This window comes from Lynx canadensis, chromosome B1 (assembly GCF_007474595.2).
Source record: "Lynx canadensis isolate LIC74 chromosome B1, mLynCan4.pri.v2, whole genome shotgun sequence".
Lineage (NCBI taxonomy): Eukaryota > Metazoa > Chordata > Mammalia > Carnivora > Felidae > Lynx > Lynx canadensis.
In genome coordinates this window covers 171,203,855-171,225,586 of record NC_044306.2, presented here as the reverse complement: position 1 = coordinate 171,225,586, position 21,732 = coordinate 171,203,855, and the positions used below count along the sequence as shown (strand labels likewise).

General features: G+C 40.7%; 1 protein-coding gene across 18 annotated transcripts in view; it reads left to right on the top strand.

Annotated features, from left to right (window-relative positions):
* The window catches only part of LIMCH1 (LIM and calponin homology domains 1), a 327,424-nt gene extending 307,246 nt beyond the window's left edge, over positions 1-20,178 (top strand). For 9 of the 18 annotated variants that reach the window (XM_030313969.1, XM_030313973.1, XM_030313968.1 and 6 more), the window contains 9 exons: positions 1,324-1,416; positions 2,285-2,389; positions 3,754-3,884; positions 5,632-5,753; positions 6,025-6,148; positions 8,238-8,315; positions 10,178-10,286; positions 12,479-12,581; positions 18,205-20,178. In XM_030313969.1, coding sequence (XP_030169829.1) covers positions 1,324-1,416; positions 2,285-2,389; positions 3,754-3,884; positions 5,632-5,753; positions 6,025-6,148; positions 8,238-8,315; positions 10,178-10,286; positions 12,479-12,581; positions 18,205-18,230 — 891 coding nt within the window. In that variant the 3' untranslated portion in view covers positions 18,231-20,178. The remainder of the gene's footprint in view (positions 1-1,323; positions 1,417-2,284; positions 2,390-3,753; positions 3,885-5,631; positions 5,754-6,024; positions 6,149-8,237; positions 8,316-10,177; positions 10,287-12,478; positions 12,582-18,204) is intronic. The other 9 variants (XM_030313975.1, XM_030313970.1, XM_030313976.1 and 6 more) reach the window with 1 other exon arrangement.
* Positions 20,179-21,732: the final 1,554 nt, after the last annotated feature.

Sequence of the window (21,732 nt, the reverse complement as noted above, 5' to 3'; positions counted from 1 at the left end):
TGGCTTTTCCAGAACATTGATAAGAACATCAGGCTCCAGGCAATCCCGGTAGAGCCCTTTTGCTCCTAAGATAATGACATCACAGGTGATACCTGGAGGAAATCTCAGTGCCTTCTCCAGCAACATACAAGCAGATTTGTTTTAGCCTCAGAGAGAAGATTGACAGTAATTAGACTAAAATATTCGACTGTGTGTGGTACACTTCAGTGATGCCGTTGTCTCTGGCATGTCACAGGCACCATTCCCAAGACATCTGGGGTGTCAGCTCCCATTTTAGGCACTAATTTTAATCTCCATTTATTCATTTCTTCTAGTCAGCTGTCCAAGGGACTCCAGGCACATTTTTGAAGCCATCCTTATTCAGAGTATTTTTTTCCCCCAGAAGTGGTGACTGGTGTTGTATTGTTTCCGAAAACAGTAATGGCAGTTCTGATGCTGGAGCCTTCTAATGGGCTGTTTACAAGCTACTCTTAATTCAGAAGTTACTTAAACCTGGGAAGATTCCATTCCGGGAGAATGGCTACAAGCAAAGAGTAACTCAGCTACTCAGCTAATTATCATCTTGTCCACTTTGGACCTTTCTGCGTTGTGTGTCTTGAAACCCACAAGGTTTTGTTGTTGTTGTTTGGTTGGTTTCTGGTTTGTCTTTTTTTTTTTTTTTTAATTTTTTTTAACGTTTGTTTATTTTTGACACAGAGAGAGACAGAGCATGAACGGGGGAGGGTCAGAGAGAGAGGGAGACACAGAATCTGAAACAGGCTCCAGGCTCTGAGCTGTCAGCACAGAGCCCGACGCGGGGCTCGAACTCACAGACCGCGAGATCATGACCTGAGCCGAAGTCGGCCGCTTAACCACCCAGGCGCCCCTCTGGTTTGTCTTTTATCAGACCCTCTCAGTGGCAACATATTTCTATTAGTGAAATGGCAACACTCCTCTCTGAAGGGCTCAGTAGAAACAAACCATCAGTTTAGTCTACCTCCCAGGACAAAAACCAAGTGAAGGAAGATCTTACAGTCTGGTAGTCCTTCTATCGTTTCTCTTTCCATAAGCAAATGTCCACTCATATATCTGAAAACAATTCTATAGCACACCAACAGCAGAAAATTGTTGTTCTCTGGTAGGATTTTTAGGCTCCTAACATGTTGAGAGTACCACAAAATAGCATTCCCCTTTTGCTGTGTGAATGGATTAGACTCAGAATGTCGTAGCAAGATAGTCTTGTGATAAATTGTTCATGGTGGTTTAGAGGTGGGAGAGAAATGTCCCAGTGATGTACGTGTGCCGTGGTCAGTTCAAGAACTATCTGTGGAAATTCTGTAACAGGAGAGGTACCAGAAGGAACAGAACAAGCTGAAAGAAGAGTGGGAAAAGGCTCAGAAGGAGGTGGAAGAGGAGGAACGCAGATACTACGAGGAGGTAGGAAATTCCCAAGAAGGAATTTGACTTGTAGTTTTGATTCCTCAGATTCTATCAACGCATTTTTTGTCCGTGGTACCTGTATGCATGCGGCTGTGTCTGATTCTCCTTACCCACAGCCGACCCCTGTCTACTTCTCCGAAGAGTCATCTCCTATAGACTCTGAAAGACCACAATTCCCCCCAAATATAGTTTGTGGTAAGGGCATGTTGAGTCACGGTCAGGGGCGACAAGATAATTTTATCTTTTCTCTATGCAGAGAGTCAGATTCTTGACTTACCTTAGAGAGATGACATGAAAGTATTTATTTGTGGGTTGCTTTGAGGAAAGCATGTTTGGGAGTAGTCAGTTCATTTGGGGAGGATGATTTTGGTAGTGAGGCTAAGTGGATCCTTCCCACTGCATTCACTGTATGGCACTAGAGAGATTCGGAGGGAGGAGAATTTGGTTTTGTTTGTCTCATTTCTTTAGGTGAACAAACCAGACCACATTAGAGAATTAGAAGGGAGCTACATTTAATGTATATTATCTAAAATTTGTTTATGATTAATTTTCTGGATTTATCTTTAATCATTTTTCTGCATAATCTGATCCCTAAAATCATTTCCAATTAGGCTTCTTGAATCAGACTAAGTAATTCACAAAGACTTTGTTTTTCTAAACCAAATGCTAATTTCTAAATCGTTGCCCATAGAAAATGTTATCTGATTTACATGCTTTTGGGAAATAATACCTTTTGTTTTTAGTGCCCTGCTTCTTTGCACATAATTCCAATATTCTTTTCCTAAAGTTCCTTAATGAAATTTTTCTCATGACAAATATGATTTTATATTTTCTCCCTTTCATTAATTCCTATTCTTCCCTTTAGGAGCGCAAAATAATTGAAGACACTGTGGTTCCATTTACCGTTTCTTCAAGTTCTGCAGACCAGCTGTCTACGTCTTCCTCTGTGACTGAGGGCAGTGGGGCAGTGGTGAGATCATAGATTAAAAGCAATTTTTGAGGGATGCCTGGGTGGTTCAGGTGGTGGAGTGTCCGACTCTTAACTTTGGCTCGGTGATGATCTCACAGTCATGGGTGTGAACCCTGCCTCAGGCTCTGCAGTGAGCATGGAGCCTGCTTCAGATGCTCGCTCTCTCTCTCTCTCTCTCTCTCTCTCTGCCCCTCCCCTGCATTCTCTCTGTCTCTCTAATTAAAAATATAAAAATTAAAAATAAAATTGGGGCGCCTGGGTGGCTCAGCCAGTTAAGCGTCCAACTTCAGCTCAGGTCATGATCTCGCGGTTTGTGGGTTCGAGCCTCGCTTCGGGCTCTGTGCTGACAGCTTGGAGCCTGGAGCCTGCTTTGGATTCTGTGTCTCCCTCTCTCTCTGCCCCTCCCCTGCTCATGCTCTGTCTCTCTGTCTCTCTCTCTCTCTCTCTCAAAAATAAATAAAGACTTTAAAAAATTTTTTTAAATAAAAAATAAAAATAAAATAAAATCAATTTGTGAAATGAATAAACCTAAATAGAAGTACTAAACAATAAGGCCAAGTTTCTTACCGGTTTAAATCTAAGACTGGCTATTTCCCTGGAATCGTGTCAGCTACTATGTGGCCATGGTCAAACTCCAGAGACACTTCCTAGGGAGCAGTAAAATCATTACTGGGGCCATGTCTGCTCCCACAGGCTGGCAACCAAAGTCTGTCTGCACTGGCTGGCAAGGCCCTGATTAGTGGAGCCCCGTGCTGGAATGTCCTTCTTACTCCCCATCATTCGCTTCTTCAGTAGATATGTATTCCTCTCTGCCACACCGTACGTTCCTTTGCACCGCATAGTAGCAGCAGGATACCAACAATATGCTCTCCCACCAGCATCCATGAAAGTTGCTTCTAACTCACTCTTCAGATTCCACACGAAATTTATATGTGTCTTCAGGGGCTGGAGACAGCCTAGAAAGGCCGGTCTACCTCCATATCCTCCCAGTAAGATGGTGGAGATATGGAACTGAAGTCATACCAAGACTTGAATAGTCCGTAATCTGTGTAAAAAAAAACCATAATAACTCATGGGCACTAGAAAGCCAAGACTCCTCTGACTTTATTTTGAAAGGTGGGTTTTCTAACCAGTTCTCTTTCATGATAACTATCAAGAAACTATCAAGTGTGTAATCTGCAGATTACACACTTATTTCAAATCACTGGAAATCAGTTACCAATCAGTTAAATTAGACAATTGTTTTTTTTTTAATTGTAGGCAATGTGATTGAAAAAATGTTTCAAATATCCCATGGCCAGAGATGAGTGTTGTCCAGTGTGTTTAAAAACTATATTCAATATTATCCTTGTTTTCTCCATTAGAATAAAATGGACTTGGAAAACTGCCGAGAGGAGGGACAACAGATAAGACAGAAGAAACCAGTCCAAGGGGACAAAAATGATTTATTATTGCTCGAGACCAAGGAAGGTCATTCACTGGAGGAAAAGGGCAGGTATGAACTGTACCAGGCTGTCCATCTAAATGTGCAAAGCCAGGCTCTGCCCATTCGCTCCCAGAAAGGGTACCCATTTCTAATGCAGATCATATTCAGCTTTGAAATTATCATTCCAGTAATACATTACATATTGCATAAACACATTCTAATAGCTCTGAAGTCAGTCTGAGGAAGGGGAGATAGTGTAGATCGTCAAAGGAACGTGCTGTCACTTCAAAGCTCCAAATCTAAATATCGTTCACCTGAAATGGTTAATGTGTCTGGAGGGAGGGAGGTTGAAATGAGGCCCTAGGGTCTTACCCACTGTGGTTTTACTGGACTTTGCCACTATCCTCTGAGGTGCGAGAAGCTACATTTATTCTGGGTGACAATATAAAGGATAACTAACACATTGGTTGTGGCTAATCACCCCACCCCGTGGGTTCCACTGTGTCCCATGGGAGATCAGAAAAGGACACGAAGAAACCCGTGGAGCATTCAGAGCCGGCTCAAACTGGAACAGAATCCAGTTGTAGCTATCGGCTATAGTGAGTTTATTCCTAGAAGGAAGGAGCCCACAGAATCCCAGGAAGCTGGCAGTACCCTGCCACCAGCAAGTTTTTGTGAGACAGATGTTCGCTTCTGGGATTCTGAGATACCAGGGAGATGTTAGCAAACATGCCAGCATGTGTGTGCATGCACATGTACAAGCGTGCATATATACAGCATGTGTATCCACACACAGCATCCTCAGAGGGACCCGAAGGCATGAAAGGCTAAGCGTCAAAGATGGTCTAATTTGGAAGTGTGGCTGGGAGCTGAGCTCTTCTGGTGGGATTTGCTCTGAGAATTCTCCCATGTCCATCAGCTGGAAGACCGGTTGAATTGTGGACATAGGAGCTTCAGGCCCAGGTCCAGAGTCTGCAGAGTCTCTGGAATATCACGCCTGTTTCCAGTTAACGCTTTTCAAAGGAACTTCCAACTTTCGTGCAACGAAAGCCACTACTCGGGAATATCTGAATGAAACTGCCAAGCATTATACATGGATTTCCACTGGTTCTCCAGACACTCCCTGTCATCTCCTGAAACTTGTTTTTCCCAGAAACTTTCTTAAACCTCCTCCATCTCTCCTTCCTTTGCATACAGAATCTACTGCGAGGCCAGCGATTAGTATGGGCTGCCCAAATCCTATGCGGCCCAAGTGATTTCTACAATAAGTCCTCTCTCATGAAAATCTGGGAGATTCCAGTTAGCCCTGGCATCCCTTGATATTATTGGAGAAGAGCTTTATGGACAGGGAGGTGGGGAAGACATCAGAAATAATGGTTTCCAAGCTTATGAAACTGTGGGTCATGAAAATGTGCAGCATTGTCCAGTGTTTTAAGTCTACTTTACATCTGGTTTAAAATGAAAAGAATAGGGGCGCCCGGGTGGCTCAGTCGGTTAAGCGTCCAACTTCAGCTCAGGTCAGGATCTCGCAGTTTGTGAGTTCGAGCCCCGTGTCAGGCTCTGTGCTGACAGCTCAGAGCCTGGAGCCTGCTTCAGATGCTGTGTCTCCCTCTCTGTCTGCTCCTCCCCCACTCACACTCTGTCTCTCTCTCAAAAATAAATAAACATTAAAAAAATGAAAAGAATAAATAAACATTTAGTCAGTCCCATTTCTGTTTTCATATTACAGCTGGTACTTCCATGCCCTAAGGGATAGGATACGCTTACTTCAGTTGCTTTCATTTCTGTTCTGAAATATACTGGTTTGTCTTAACAGCCTAACTCAAGGGGCCATGGCTCATTCTAAGAGTCCTGTATCAAAAGGAATCCATCAGGACCGTCAGCTGGATACAGAAACTGGAGCCCTACACTGTGGGATGAACCCACAGCTAGCTCAGGGTAAGAATGGGGATTTAAACCCAATGATTAAATTATTGTAAGCCCCGTAACATGGTTCAGACAGGTGTGACCTCTGCTGACTGCAAGCTTCTCTCATAGCTTATGTTAAACAGCACAGTGAATAGAATCCCACCAGGGTGGGCCCAGAGTCTAGATGAACTCCCCGTTAAGACCACAGCAGGCATTAGCACATTAAAGAAAGGTAACATACAAAGCACGAGGGTGACCTTATTGAACGCTAACTAAGTTTATGTTCTTTGCTTGGCCTCAGATCCATCCCAGAGTCAGCAGGTATCAAACCCACCAATGCACATTTTAGAAGATGCGAAGCCAAAAACCCTCCCTTTGGATAAAAGCATTAACCATCAGATCGAGTCTCCGAGTGAAAGGCGGAAGTGAGTAGCCAAATAAGATGCATGTGGAATTCCTTTTGTTTGTTCTTCTTTAACTAACGACGGGAAAAGTAGGATGAGATGGCAAGATGTCAGCAGCATTTTTGTGCTTCTCTCCATTGACTCTGAGTGACCAGATAACAAGTATTTATGGATGTTTGAGACAGTCTTCTTGGCAAGTAAATATTCACTCTGATTTTTATCAATCTGTCAGAGCAAAGTAATGTTTTTAACCCACAAATCTAAACACTGGGAAGAGTTTACAGTCCTGTTGTATTATGAATTTATTTAAGTGAGTTAAATTGTCTCATAGACTATCAACATATGTTCTTTCAAGGAAAAATAAAACTTTTTCTCTAATTTACATGCTGTCCCATTAAGTAACTACCCCAGGTTATATTCTAAGTTTGCAAAAACTGTATTATTTTACAATAAGAATAGTTCCTATCATTTTTGAAGCATGTCAATGTATGAAAGTGTGTTGAAGCGTTTACATATCTCCCCTCTTTTTTATATGCATTTATTCACTGAACTCTTCCAATAACTTTACTGGGTTATGGTTTCCATTTTACAGACGAGAATCTTGAAGCTCATCCAAAGTATTTGACTGGTTAAGTGGTAAAGGAAGTCAAAATAAAGCCATAGTTCCACTATAAGATCATATTTGGACCAGAGGTTCTTGTAATCAGTTCTTAAAAACTAGATTCTACCTAGAACCAGACCACCTGGATTCAAACTTGAACTCTGCCACTTGCCTGCAGAGGACTTTGAGCAAGTTACTTCATCTTTCCCTGCCTCAGTTTCTTCATATGTAAAATCAAGATAATACTAGTACCTGCCTCAGGGGGTTTCATGCCTGGAAGATAGCAAATGTAGAGCTATGCAGTGCGGGTGGTGGTGGTGACTCGTTTGTAAGTTCACCTTTTTACCTTATTTTTCATGTTACACTTTTTTTCTCAATGACGCATTTTCCCTTTTCTCTTACATCTAACCAGTTTTGTTTCCATATGTTCCAGCGACACGCAAAATCAATAGAAGGTCACATCACAGAGAAGTAATCATTATTGTCGCTGATTCCTGTGTGATTTTCAACCTTTTTTTAAATTTTTTTTAATGTTTTTATTTATTATTGAGAGACAGAGAGAGAGAGAGCATGAGCAGGGAAGGGGCAGAAAGAGAGGGAGACAGAGAATCCGAAGCAGGCTCCAGGCTCTGAGCTGTCAGCACAGAGCCTGACATGGGGCTCGAACCCACGAACTGTGAGATCATGACCTGAGCTGAAGTCAGTCGCTTAACCAACTGAGCCACCCTGGCGCCCCGATTTTCAACCTTTTTTAAAGGCAATGTACTTATACTTTAGGGTATTACATGCAAATCTGATACTCTGGAGAAGACACACTCTCCCTGAGGAGGGAGGTTTGAGTGGGCAGCGCTTCAGGGAGTTTTTCTGCAAACGGTTTGAAGACAGATGGACTCGTCTCGTTCACTTGTTCACTTCTGTGCTGGCGCTTCTCTTTTCTTCCTTCTTTTCTGTGTTCTGTCCCTTTCTTTACAAATGAAATTAACTTTTTAAAAAAATTTTTAGTGTTTATTTTGGAGAGAGAGAGAGACAGAGAGATACAGTGTGAGTGGGGAGAGGGGCAAAGAGAGAGGGAGACACAGAATCTGAAGCAGGTTCCAGGCTCTGAGCTGTCAGCACAGAGCCTGACACAGGGCTCGAACTCACGGACCATGAGATCATGACCTGAGCAGAAGTGGGACACTTAACTGACTGAGCCACCCAGGTGCCCTTAACTTTTTAAAAAATATTTATTTATGTTTGAGAGAGAGAGAGTGTGGAAGTGGCAGAGAGAAAAGAGAGGGAGACACAAAATCCCAAGCAGGCTCCACGCTGTCAGCACAGACCCCAACGCTGGGCTCGAACTCAGAAACTGCAAGATCCTGACCTGAATTACCACTAGGACACTCTGTTGTCTTTTATTTGGTTGTCAAGGGAGTTTTGTTTTGTTTTGTTTTAATCTAAAATGTTTTTTCTCGTGGGATGGGCTTCTCTTTATTTCTCATAATTTTTGGCTCCTTTACCATGTTACAGGAAAAGCCCTCGAGAGAATTTCCAGGCTGGGCACTTGTCCCCCTGTTCTCCCACCCCTCCTGGCCAATCACCAAACAGGTACAAGAGGTTGGAAAGCCTTTCTGAGGCTGCTTGGTTTTGCCTAGAGCCTGCTGAGCATGATTTCAACCAAATAAGTGCTTGCCAGACGATTTTAAGAGAGTTGTCCGTCTACCTCTCTTGCTACACACACACACACACACACACACACACACACACACACGGACAAGAGGAAAGAATACAGTCGCCATCCGCCTGCAGATTTTCTCAGCCCATGATAGAAAAGGCCAAGTGTATGATGTTGGCACGGATTTGGCCATAGGGCTTTAATTACATTGTGCAGACCTGCAATCTAATAATAAAATCCACTAGACAATTGCTGGGCTCCTCAGCCGGCGCCTCTCCCTCCGAGTTGGCCTGGTCCTTCTAGGCAAGGTCTGCTGATGGCTCTTACAGTGAACCAGGCGGGGGCTAGCTGCGAAACTTCATCCTTCTCTTTACCCCACTCAAGCTCTGTCATGATTGCTTCTGGACATTAATTGGGCCCCATGATATTCTTAAAAGCTGCCTGAGTTCCCATTCACGGGAGAGATGAATCGCTGAGTACTCAGATGTTTTCTTTGATTTGGAGATTTCATTTAACTACCGGATAAGAGGGAAATCCTAATAAATAGAGTTTGCTTGGAGCAACTCTTCCTCTTTTCTTTTGTCTTCCTTTCTGTTTCTTCAGTTCCTCTGTACCCTGTTGGCTTTGGAATGAAATGTCAGATTTTTAAATGTCTTGTGTAATTCCAAGAGCTTTCCAGACAGTAGGCATCGTTGCAATCTGATCTTAGTCGTGGGAAAGCTGCCTTAGAGGACAGCCCTCTAGTGCTGTCCGCGGGGTCCCATTCTAGTCCGGTGGTGGGCCCTGTGCTAGAGGCTGCAGGGGTAGCAGAGATGGGGGAGACTCCGCCCAGGCCCTCCGGCTGCTTACAGTGCACAGAGACAGCCAGTGCCCAGCTCATGGAGGCACAGAGTGTTTGCACTGGAAGAGGTGGTGGGTACATAAATCCAGTCCTCTCGCTTTAAAAATGAAAGGGAAACCCAAAGTGAGTTCTTTACACCAGATCATAGAACTTGGTGACAGAGCATAGCGTAGGTCTCATGTCTGCCTGGTACCTATTGGGACGTATCACAGTTGCTTCTCTATTTTTAAACAGCCACAACAGTTTTTTTTCTTTTTCTTTTTTAATTTTTCAATGTTTATTTTTGAGAGAGAGAGAGTGCAAACAGGAGAAGGGCAGAGAGAGAGGGAGGGAGACACAGAATCCAAAGGAGGCTCCAGGCTCTGAGCTGTGAGCACAGTCCCCGATGTGGGGCTCAAACCCACAAACTAGGAGATCCTGACCTGAGCTGACGCCTCACCAACTGAGCCACCCAGGAGCCCCCCCAATCTTTTTTTCTTAATAAATTAAAAGAAATGCCCTAGTGGGCCAATGAGCCAATTATAGAACATTTTAAAGCAACACTGAAACCTTAGTGGAGCTAAATTTGGTGATCTTTTCAGACTTAAGAAAACCTATGATAAATAACATTGAGTCATTTCAAGGCATTTAATCATTGTGGTTGAATAGACACAACATAGACTTCTTAAAACAAATAACTGAAACACACACACACACACACACACACACACACACACACACCCCAAATTCCATACCATCGTGGAAGCCTATTGTATTTAGCAGTTGTTTGCAAGTCATCTCTAATGCTTAATTCCTGCTCATTATCAGTTCAGTAATCACCATTTCATTAATGACATAAACATTTTTAAAATCTGTGGTTTGTTGTTTTTTTTTTTTACATGAGGCTACATGTTTGTGTGTTTGACCAACTATTCTAAATGAACATTTTATTGTTACATATATTTTGAAACCTAGGTCTATCAGCGGGAAGAAGCTGTGCTCGTCCTGTGGGCTCCCTTTGGGTAAAGGAGCTGCAATGATCATTGAGACCCTCCAGCTCTATTTCCACATCCAGTGCTTTCGGGTATGTAAGCACCACTCTCCTCCCCAAGTGCAGCTCCGTGATGTCTTCTGGCATCGTTCTGGGCTGAGAAAGTACCTCCTGGAATCCCTGACAGCCTTTGCTTGGAAGGCCAGCCCCTCTAGGTTGTACAGAAGTGCTGTTCTTGGAGCCCATCCTCCAGCACATCCCTCTGGGATATCGGGCAAGAAGAAGCAAAACCAATTTGCGCAGTGTCTTTCCAAGACTGTTTTCGTTGCTCAAGAGCATATACTCCAGCAGGAAGCAGAGAAAGCCACCCTGGCAGGACAGTGATACCTCTGAATCTGTGAAGGTCATGTGGATTTATTTGCAATATAACATCTTCGCTGCTTCTGACACTCAAGTGACTTGACCTCAAAGGGTTTTTGCCTTGACTTCATGAAAGATGTTCTGTCAATTAAATGGTTAATAGCTAGTTGCAGAATTGTAGGTCTCCGAACGAATATGCCTGTGATGACAGATTGAATATCGCCCCCTCTGAGAAGCTGCCCTGCCCACCAGACTAAGTCAGCTGCCTGTGTTACAGGTCCTTAGAGAGCCTTTCATGGTCCTTGTCTCTCACCTTTTTAAATGTGTAATTATCTTCTCCTCAAATAAACTGTCAGCTCCATACAGGACCATGTCTGTCCAGCTCACCACGATTTCCTCTGAACCTGGCAGAGATGGTGTCAGTAGATAGTTTTCAATGAATGAGTTGATAAATACATTGAAAATGAGGAAGCCTATGTTCTAATCCCAGATCCCCCGCTAAAAGGAGGTGTGCTAACCACTTCTAGCTCATTTATTACAAAACTTACGAGTTGTTCTGTTTCAGCATTTCCTTTTTGTTTTTCACTCATGGACACAGTTCAAGTTAATATCTAATTTTGAAGCTAAACCCTCAAACTCTAAACAAGAGTCATTTTTTCCTCTTCATTAAGCTAACACGCTTTCTTTTCCCCTCTTGAATTTTGTTCTGTTTCTTTGTTGATAGCTTTTTCAGCTATGAAGTAAACTTGCATGGGTTTAAAATAACTCCCACTTTACCTATTAGCTCAGAGAAAGTGAGTGAATTACTGATGTTATTTAATAATCTAGCAGTAATTACTGGAAAGTAAGACATATCATGGGCAAAACACTACATGGGTACTTAATTAGACTCAATTTATCAATATTCTCATTGTAAAACGAAGCTAGACAATGTATATCCTAAATTGTCTTAGAGTGTTTTGAGGCTCAAAGAATATACTTTTTAAAATTTCATGACAATGCCAAGGTAACATGTTCCAACACCAGTTTGTTCTCAAAGACCTTCTCTGAACTTGAAATAATCCAGATGGCAGAGAGTCTTTGCAGTTTCTCAAGGGATTGGAGACTTGCCTTCTTAGCTGTCAAGGCCTTCATTCTCTCTAATTATTCACTTCCTGGAGCTGGTCTGACGCTTAAGGCACATCAGCTCTTAGATGTATCCCCCAACCCCTGCGAAGTCGGAGCTTCTCACGTCATTTGGATGAAGCCTTCCTCTGCCCCTGGTGACCTCGGAGCATGAGTCTGAGGCTGGCCCTCTACTTGGGAGCTGGGTCTTAACACCCCCCCACACACACACCCCTGCAAGAGGCTGGCCTTTGAACCAGCCCCCATTGCCACTTTCTCTGCTCCAACCAGTGCAGTTTAGCCCCCAGCCTCCTCCTGCACTCGGGCTGACTTTGCTAAGAGGTGTTCTATTCCCAGCGGGTTTGTTACTCTGGGTGTTACTGCTTTTAGTGTGGAAATGTAAAGTGGAATCGCTCTTTCCTAGTAATCCTGATCCGGTAGAACAGGCCAACAATTCTGGAAAGCATTTAAAGATTATTCACAGACAAGTGTCAACTGATAATCCATTGGTCGTGGATTCATCTGTTTGAAGTGGCTGTTCTGTCTTGATTTGGGACCAACCTGACATCACCTGCCAGCTTTACAGCCCTGAACAAGTCAGGGAGCCTCTGAACCAGTGTCCTTCTCTGTAAAATACAAGGAGTTAGGATAAATTGCTAGAAGCGTGTTGTGGCTGTAAGTCAGCCCGTGGTGCGGCATCTAACACAACACATGTGGAGGTTGTACGCGTGATTGTTGTGTATTTGTGGGAACCACAGCTAAGCATTATAAAGAAATGACTTCTCGTACACCTTATAAGTTCTGTTCTTTCTGCCCTACAGTGTGGAATTTGTAAAGGACAGCTTGGAGATGCAGTAAGCGGGACGGATGTTAGGATTCGAAATGGTCTTCTAAATTGTAATGATTGCTACATGCGATCCAGAAGTAAGTACTGGGGTGTGGGGAAGGATGCTTCAAAATGAGTGAGTGCGATCACATGCCTCTTACAGAACCTCCTCATTGATTGACATACCTACTCTGAGGGTAAGATTTATTAGCATCTAGGTGAAAGAAACAATAATGGAATAATCTCTGTTTACCATTTGTTTCCTACTGGAAGTGACATTAACTGTGTGGGCCAAATTCTTTTTATCCAGAAAAAATGTTTTTATCCATTAGTACACCAGCAGGTAAAAACTGTAGACTAAGTTTGAGACCTTGCTTGAGCTCACCATAGAGATTTGGGTGAGATGGAAGAAAGATAACAAGGTCTGTGAAACACTCCTCATTTGTAGAGGCATATCTTTAGAAGACCAGCACCATTTGGGATGGTTTAAATGTGAACAGTGGCTCTCCAGTGTTCATCAGATCAAGCACCAACTCCGCAATGTCTCCATTCCCTGCACTCAGGAGTTTCATGACATGATCTGGTTTTGTTCCCAACTGAATTAAAAGCTCCTTTAGAGACAAAATGATGGGTTCTACTTCTCTGTGAATCCCCACCCCACCTTCCTGCAAAACACCTGAGGACACAAACAGAGCTTGACAAATCCGTGCTGCCCTGAAGCTCCTTTGAGCAGCCTGCCCTCTGGTCATGTCTGGGTCTAAAACCATAGAAGGAAGGTTCTTGTTGGTTTTGAGGGCACCAGGGGGTGCTGTTGCCCAGCTGCTGTTCAGAAAATTCTGCAAGTAGCTCGCCTCTGAATCCTCTCCCCATCATAAGTCCTTCTGCCCACAGTCCTTCTGGTGGGCAACCTAGATAGCAGGAGACGTCTAGCAAATTCAGTCAGAAATTCTACCTTTAAGAAAAAAATGGAAGTGAAGAGATGGAGTTTGAAATGCAAGAATCTTTTATCATTTTTCAAAGTAAGTGAAGGGACATTTTTGGTCTTTTTTAACAGGTCTAAATCTGCAAGCCTGAAGATTTTAAGAGTACAATTGAAATTAAGTTGTTTTATTGCTATAGATTTACTAAATTCAGAGAGGCATATTCCTATTTTAATAAATAATGGGAAATAAGAATTGGATCAAACCCAGGTGGTTTTGATCTGTGATAAACGTTTGACTTAAAATCAAAACAGTTCCAACTTTGAGCTTCTGCCCTCAAACTGAACTATTTATACCACATATTATATAGAGATATTAATTTTAAGCTTTTTAAAAATAGATATTTATTTTTGAGAGAGAGAGAGAGAGAGAGTGCAAGCAGGGGAGGGGCAAAGAGAGAGGGAGAGAGAATCCCAAGCAGGTTCCATGCTGTCAGCACAGGGCCTGACATGGGGCTTGAACCCACAAACCATGAGAGCATGACCTGAGGTGAAATAAAAAGCCAGACACTTAACTGACTAAGCCACCCAGGTGCCCCTAGAGAAAGTAATTGTATATAATATATCATTTATATAATATATAATATTGATATAAGATACAATATTGATATAATACATAATACTGAATTTAATTTTATATTATGTATTATTCATATGTGATATATATAAATCTTGAAAAATCTTGAAAAAGAGCTAAAGTCCATAAAATGATCAACAAAAAAAAAAACAGTATACTGTATATAATCTGTAAGTATACACACATATATAATATATAGTAATTAAATATATTTATTTAAACTGTATTTTTGTTTGTTTTGTTTTTATACATTAGAATGGAGAACTAAACGCTTTCCTCCCAGATTTCAAAGTGATTTTTCCAATCACCTTCCGTAAATTCCATACATTTTTCTCAACCTCTGTGAACCAGATGAATGTGAACCATAGAACCAGAAGAGGGCACTGTTAGGTTGAAGGACTGTTGAGCCAGCTTTTAAACGTAGTGTAAATGTGCATTTCTTTCATAATTTAAAGTGCTTGAAGGATGTCAGCAGAGAACAAACCTGAACCCACCTCTGGGTGACAGTGACCTGTTTTCATCCAGATTTTTATTTTGATTGAGACATTGGGTGACTCATTGTCATTTCTTTTGGAAACTAGGTTTTTGGATCTAGGCCAGCAATTTTTTTCTTGCGTATCTATAAAAAAAATTTAACTGCTTTTAATTCCAAATCTAAAGACAAGAACCATGGAGTTGGAATAGTCTATGATTTGTAATAGTCTGGTAAGATGAAAAATTAAAAAGTGATTGGAGGCAGACTAAAAGGATTTTTTTTGTTTATTTTATATTTATAATTAATATTTTCCCAGGATTGTTTTTCTTTGGATACTAAGAAGAAAGCAAGAAGGCTCATCACTTCCCTGCCTAGATCACTTCTATAGACATTCAAAAGAAAAAGTAAATAAAATTATGAATGGCATAAGGTTAGAAAACTGGGTTGTTTAAAAAGATACCAAATTAAAAGTGAAAGTCTCCAAAATTAACCACTGTGAGAGAGGGACAGAGTGTACGTTTATATATTTGTACCCACACACATACACACAGATGCGTATGTGTGCAATACGTCTACCTACACACGTATTGTTTAGACAAAGCTAATCGCATAGTCAAATGTTCTGTTCATTTTGTGGCTCTTGTTTTTAACTTAATGATATATTACGGCAGTTTTTTCATATAACGTATTCTTTCTCCACATTCTTTTCAAAGGCTTTTTAATTCCTGAATACCATCCCATTGTATGGACTTACCATAATTTAAAACTAATTCTCCATGAATGGGGGCTTTGGTTGTTTCCAGTTTTTAGATATTTTTGTAAAGGCTCCAGTGAACATCCGTGTATATATGTCTTCATGAACAGTTGAAAGCCTATCTGTAGGGTAGATTCTGAGCCATGGGACCGCCAACCATCATGTGCTTTTAAAATTTTCAGGCAACGTGTCCCATTATCTTCCAGAAAAGCGCACTTTCCCTGCAAAGTGTATGAGAGAGCCTCTTTCTCTCTCCATGCTGTGTCGCTTCTGGATATCATCAAACTTTTTAAATTTCCACTCTGTTACGTTAGAAAGAGAAAACCTCATTGCTTTGATCTGTATGTCTTTTAACTATAAGTGAATTTGAGCATCTCTTCCTGTGTTTATTGACCATTTATATTTCTTTTTTGCTATAAAAAATTTATCTTTCTTCTCTACCTTTTACCCATTGTTCTATTGACACTTGATCTGAACGACTTGATCTTTGTATATTAAGGAAATTTTCAGGGCACCTGGGTGGCTTAGTCAGTTGAGCATCCAACTTCGGGCTCAGGTCATGTCTTCACGGTTCATGAGTTCAAGCCCCACGTAGAGCTCTGTGCTGACAGCTCAGAGGCTGGAACCTGCTTCGGATTCTGTGTCTCCCTCTCTCTCTGTTCCTCCCGGACTTGTGCTCTGTCTCTCTCTCTGTCTTTCTCTCTCAAAAATAAACATTAAGAAAAATTTTTTAAAGAAATTTTCCCTTTATTTTATATTTGCTGCTTATTGCAGTTGTCATTGGTCTTTCCACTTTGTGAACTTTTTTCATAGAAAAGATTTTCACTTAAGGTGATTAAACATATCGTTAGTTAGTTAGTTTTTGGATTCTGGGTTTTGCTTCCTATTTAGAAGAACTTTTTTTTTTTAATTTTTTTTTAACGTTTATTTATTTTTGAGACAGAGAGAGACAGAGCATGAATGGTGGAAGGGCAGGGAAAGAGGGAGACACAGAATTGGAAGCAAGCTCCAGGCTCTGAGCCATCAGCCCAGAGCCCGACGCGGGGCTCGAACTCATGGACTGCGAGATCGTGACCCAGGTGAAGTCGGACGCTTAACCGACTGAGCCACCCAGGCGCCCCCTATTTAGAAGAACTTTTACCACTCCAAGGGTTTAGCTGAGATTTCTCCTAGAATTGTTATTTTCCTTTTCACATATAAGTATACAATCATCAGAAATGTATCTTAGGATAAGAAATGAGATAGATATCCAGACTTATTTTATTCCCAGTTAAAAGTCGTGCAAATATGATATAATAATCCCTTTCGTTCTCACCAATTTGAAATGCCAGCTTTCCCATAACTAAGTTCCCATAAATATTTGGATCTATTTCTGGATGTTTTATTATGTCTTACTAACTTATTTTCTCATATTGTACAGTTTTAATTATTATGGCTTCATAATATGTTTTAATACTGAGTAATAATGGCCACTTTGTCTCCAATTATTCTTTCCAATTTTTCCTAACTCTTCTCTCATGTTTATTTTTCCAGATAAATAGTAATAGTGTTTTGGGCTAAACTTTACTCAGCACATGACAGGGACAATGACCAGCATACCTGAGCATAGCACTTCTCTTTTGGTGTCAGAAGAAGAAAAATATAGCTTAAGAGTGAATAGTAGAGGAGGTAATAACTGGCTTGAGAAGTATAAATACACTTGAATTGGTTGAGTATATCCCAGATGCAATAAAAAGAGGCAGAATGGAAAGAAATGGCTAAAAATCATTTTTCTTTCTTTTTTATTTGATTTTGATCTGAGTTGCAAATAGGGGAGATGGGTAGATGTGAGAGGTGGTTTACATCATAGGCATTCTAAGTGAAACAAAATAATTTCATTGTGTGGAATAATAAAACCTGAATATATAATCCTATTTTCTTCAAGTAACTAGTCACATTTAAATGAAATTTTTCTCTTGGAGGGGAAAAACATCATAACAGCATATTAAAATGCAATTCCTAAAAGCAATGTAAACAGTTTTTAAGTTCATATGTAAATGGGAATGGAAGTGCAAAACAAATTACCTGTCACAAATCAAGCCGTCACGTCACGTGGCTACCTTGTGCCATTTGTGCTTGGGTGTTGGACGACTGTGCCTCTGTGGCTGTTCCATCATTTACTCTGGTGAAATGCATTTAAAACAAAATCCCCGGGGTCTTTTCCAGTGTCACGATCGCCTCATTACAACTGTGGCACCTAAAATGAAGGAGAAACTTTGTGAAGGTTTCAGCAGGAGATATGGAACCCAAACCATCCTTCGCCAGATAAAATACAAGATGCGCATTAAATTTTTTCTGCCCTATTAAATTTGAATTTCAGATAAACAATGACCTTTTTTTTTTTTAGTACGTGTGTGTCCCAAATATTGCATGGTCAGGATTTAGCACAAATATCTCTCAACTATCACATGGGATATACTTACACTAAAACAATATTTGTTGTTTACCTGAAATTCAAATTTTATGGGGCGTTCCGTATTTTTATTTACTAAATCGAGCAATCCTATTTATAAAAGTTCACATGTAGATCAGATGCTACAGATGTTGCAATGTTTTTATTCTTAGAGAAACCAAAACTTAAAGAAACAGAGAAGAGAGAGATTATTTTCTTGCTTATTTGCCCCAGAAGACAATGTAGAAAACTTGATGAAGATCATCTGATTTAGGATGTTAAGTTCTGGGATGGGACTCAAGAAGGGCATTTCTCACAAGCTCAGGTGATGTCAATACTGCTTTTCCTGGGGCCACACTTTGAGTAGCAGAGTGAGACAAGATTCCCCCCCTAGAGAGAAGAGATTTGGGCATAGGTCATTACTGATCCTGGAAATGTCTAAATGTTCTGAGGCAAGAAGTGTGGAGTCCTTTAACCAAATGTTACTCTGTGTTCTTTGTCACAGGTGCTGGCCAGCCCACAACATTGTGACGTGGTTTTCAAGCTTCCAGATTACTCACCGTTTCTTTATTGAGAGTGTCCCCTGGCAACCGTTTAACAAAATCCCAAGTGCAGGGGCTTCTCGGCATTTATCTAATCTTTGAAAGGCTATTCCTAAAGATGGTATCTGTTCTTTTGTAGCACAGTGTTTGTGTTCTTCCGGTTTTTGTTTTGGTTTTGGTTTTGGTTTTGATTTTGTTTTGGTTTTGCATTTGCACAGAATATACAAAAGAATACTGAACTGTAATGATCCTGTAGTTCACAAAAAGATCTCAGCATGGGCCACCAGGCTTATGGTTTCAAATGTGTTCATTCTCTTCTCTGAGAATTAATGAGGTAAATGATACAATATACCTGTTTTATTTTAGTCTTTCTAGGAATCAAACACTTCATGTTTACAGAATGGAGCTGCAGAAAGTGCAAGGCATGCCAATTTTGAGATATGTGCTCTTCTGAGACAGAAGCATACGATTCATGCATTTCGGAAACTAAAAATCACATCATATAGCTCTGAGCTATAACTTGTTTTTAACGCAGAGACGCTAGTCTGATAATGTATACTGTAATCCTGAACCATTTGTTACTTACCTTTTGAGGTAGAAGTCATACCAATAAATTATTGCACCGTTAGTGTTAGATTTTGTGTGCTTTGGAAGTTACGTCATTAATATAGGCTGGTCTATATTAGATAAAGAGAACCCTCCCAATATCGGCTAGACATACACTCTGGGACATTGCCCAAGGATAGGAAGGAACCATAGGGAAATATCTCAGTCATCATTTCCAAAGTCATCACCAAAATCTGTGAGGAAGTTTAATCTTGAGAAGAGTGGTGGGCCAGTGATAGCCGTGAGAGCTTCGTTGCCGGCTTCTCTTCAGGCTGTAGATTGACTAAGAGACTCAATAGGGGATATACGGAAGCTGTCATCGAGATCAGTCTGTCGTTAGGTGTGGCCACTGCGCACCCTTGCCTGCAAGTTCTCCTTGAGGGCCTGAAGCACAGGTGTCTAAAGAAAAGCATTAAGTCCCTCCTGGTAGGATCCGATGACATATGTTGTGATAAGCCACTGACGTGTGATCAGCAAGAACCTACAGTTCACATCGTGCCCCACCCACTGCAGTGGACGACTGGTCTCTTCCATCCTCCTTTATCACCAACTCTCTTTACTATCGAGAATTCTGGACCTTGCTCCTGGAGACATTTAGAGAGGAACTCTTGTGGAGAGCTGGTTGACTTTTTGCCCTGTGTGATGAGTTTCAGCTGGCCAAGAAAGGAATCAAGTTACTAAAAAGCATCACGTTTTAGATCTCCAGGCTGTTTTCTTTAAGACTGGGGAAAGGGGAACTATTTATTCTGCCTTAAAATGATGGCAAATAAGTGAGGATGATATTTTGTGAATGTAGACTATGGATATACTCCTAATAGGTTAATGTAGTCATAAAAAGAGATCAAGTAGCTGTTTTTCTGTTGTGTAAGCAATAATTTTTTTCTGTGTCTTATTTGGTATGGCTAGCAATTATTTATTTACATGCTAGACTGTTCTCTGCATGCGGGTTCCATGTAAGTGCAGAAATTTCCTCAGCCACTGGAGGTATTTTGACCATTTTCTCATTTGGATGAGCTATTGTTAGATTGAAATTTATACATCATTTCATTAAAAAATTGTGCCTTATAAAATGCAAAGCTGTTGCACATAGTCAGTGATGAATTATGGATGCAGTACATTGCGGAGATGAAGTCACTTCCAAGTCACCAAGACTTCCCATGGAGGTGTTTGCTGTCTTACAGGAAAAAAGAAAAAGAAAAGAAAAAAAAAAAAAGAAAAAGAAAAAGAAAAATAGAAAAAAAATTAAAAAGTAAAAGTTTTGAAAATGTACAGATTAAGTTCAATATTTTGATTAACCACCTGCATGTTTTATTAAATATTTTGATAATGTGGATGTTTACACTTTGCATGATATTAGCAGAGTACTTTACCACAAGTAATGCACAAAACATGTACAATATGATCATTCATAACCAATTTTTATAGAATACTTTTTACATGTGGAACTCATCCGTTATGTAAGGATTATATGAATATTGCACATTCTCTTCTGGTTTCACAAACCCATTTATACATATTTCTTAGTGAGACTCATTGTACATGTATTGAAGCCTGAATCGAGTCAAGAAAAATAAAGCCCCATTCTCCCAACTGCGAAATGTGCTTTCCCATAATGAACAATAGTCACCAGCACAGAATAATCTCCAACATTTTCTAAATTCTAATTGCCAACTGTTTCTATTTATATTTGATTTAGATTTCATTTGGAGTCTGTTACATGGCAGCTTGGGCAGACTAGATCTTGTTTTTTCCAATGCAGCATAATGAGTATGATCTATTTCTTTTCAAATAATCTTTGAGATCCCAGGGAAAAAAAAATGCTCTGCTCTGTTGAGCTACAATGTAAATGTGTTCGTTTAAAAAACAGATGAGGCAAGTGAGTGATTTATTGTTCCTGAGGAAATAGATCTGATTTTTCCCTTCATACTCCAAAGCTAGTCCTTTCTCTTCCTTAAGGAAAAATGGGTCACTCTTTGTTTTTCACTAGCAAATTTTCATGTCATTTCCCCATTCTTTCTATGTAGTGTTATTAATGCAATACGTAATATAGTTATCTATACACAATGTAAGACTTAACAGACTGAAACGATCCACCTCATGTGTGAGTCCGTCCAAAAGATGTTACTGTTCTGGGTGGACCAATGTTCTATATCAGTTATACTAACCTTCATTTAAAATATTTATTCTAAAATGCCTCTGAGAAATAGTAAAAAAAATTTAAAAGTTGTCTAAATGCAACAGCTTTATAGTAAATGTACATTTATAATAAAATACTCAAATCAACTTTGTATTCCATTAATTTAGAGGGGGGTTGAGGGGTCAGCTTTCATACTTGGGGAAGAGAGAATCAAGCCTCCCCCCCCCCCCCCCCCCCCCCCCCCGCGCTCTCTGGTAGCTTTTGGTCCAGGGTTATATGGTCAGATGATGGCAATGATACATATTTGCATATGCATCTTGATGCGTTTTTGAGGTCAACTATTGAAGGCAAGTCAAACTTAGCAGCTGGTTGTAGGAGTCACTAAGGAAGTGCCTTGCACTGAAGGATTCAGACTCCTTAAAATGAGACACACAATTACCAGGAGAGACCATGCAAATGCCAGTGGAGATTATCTGAAGCAACCAAATGATGGTCAATTTCCAGCACTGGCTAGAGAGAACCAAGCCAATGCCTTAAAGTGGCTAGATTCTGCCACTGTCCTCAGCACTTCTACAATGTTACCTCTCACTGTATACATATAGTCATTTTACTGAGGGCTTTTTTTCTCTGTTGTTGAACCAGGAAATATTCTGCTCAACAGTGGCTTCCAGCTGATGCTGTGAACTTTCCAAAGTACACATGTATCTTGCCTGGCCCTCTGTTCCAGATTTGTAAGGACAGGAAAGTG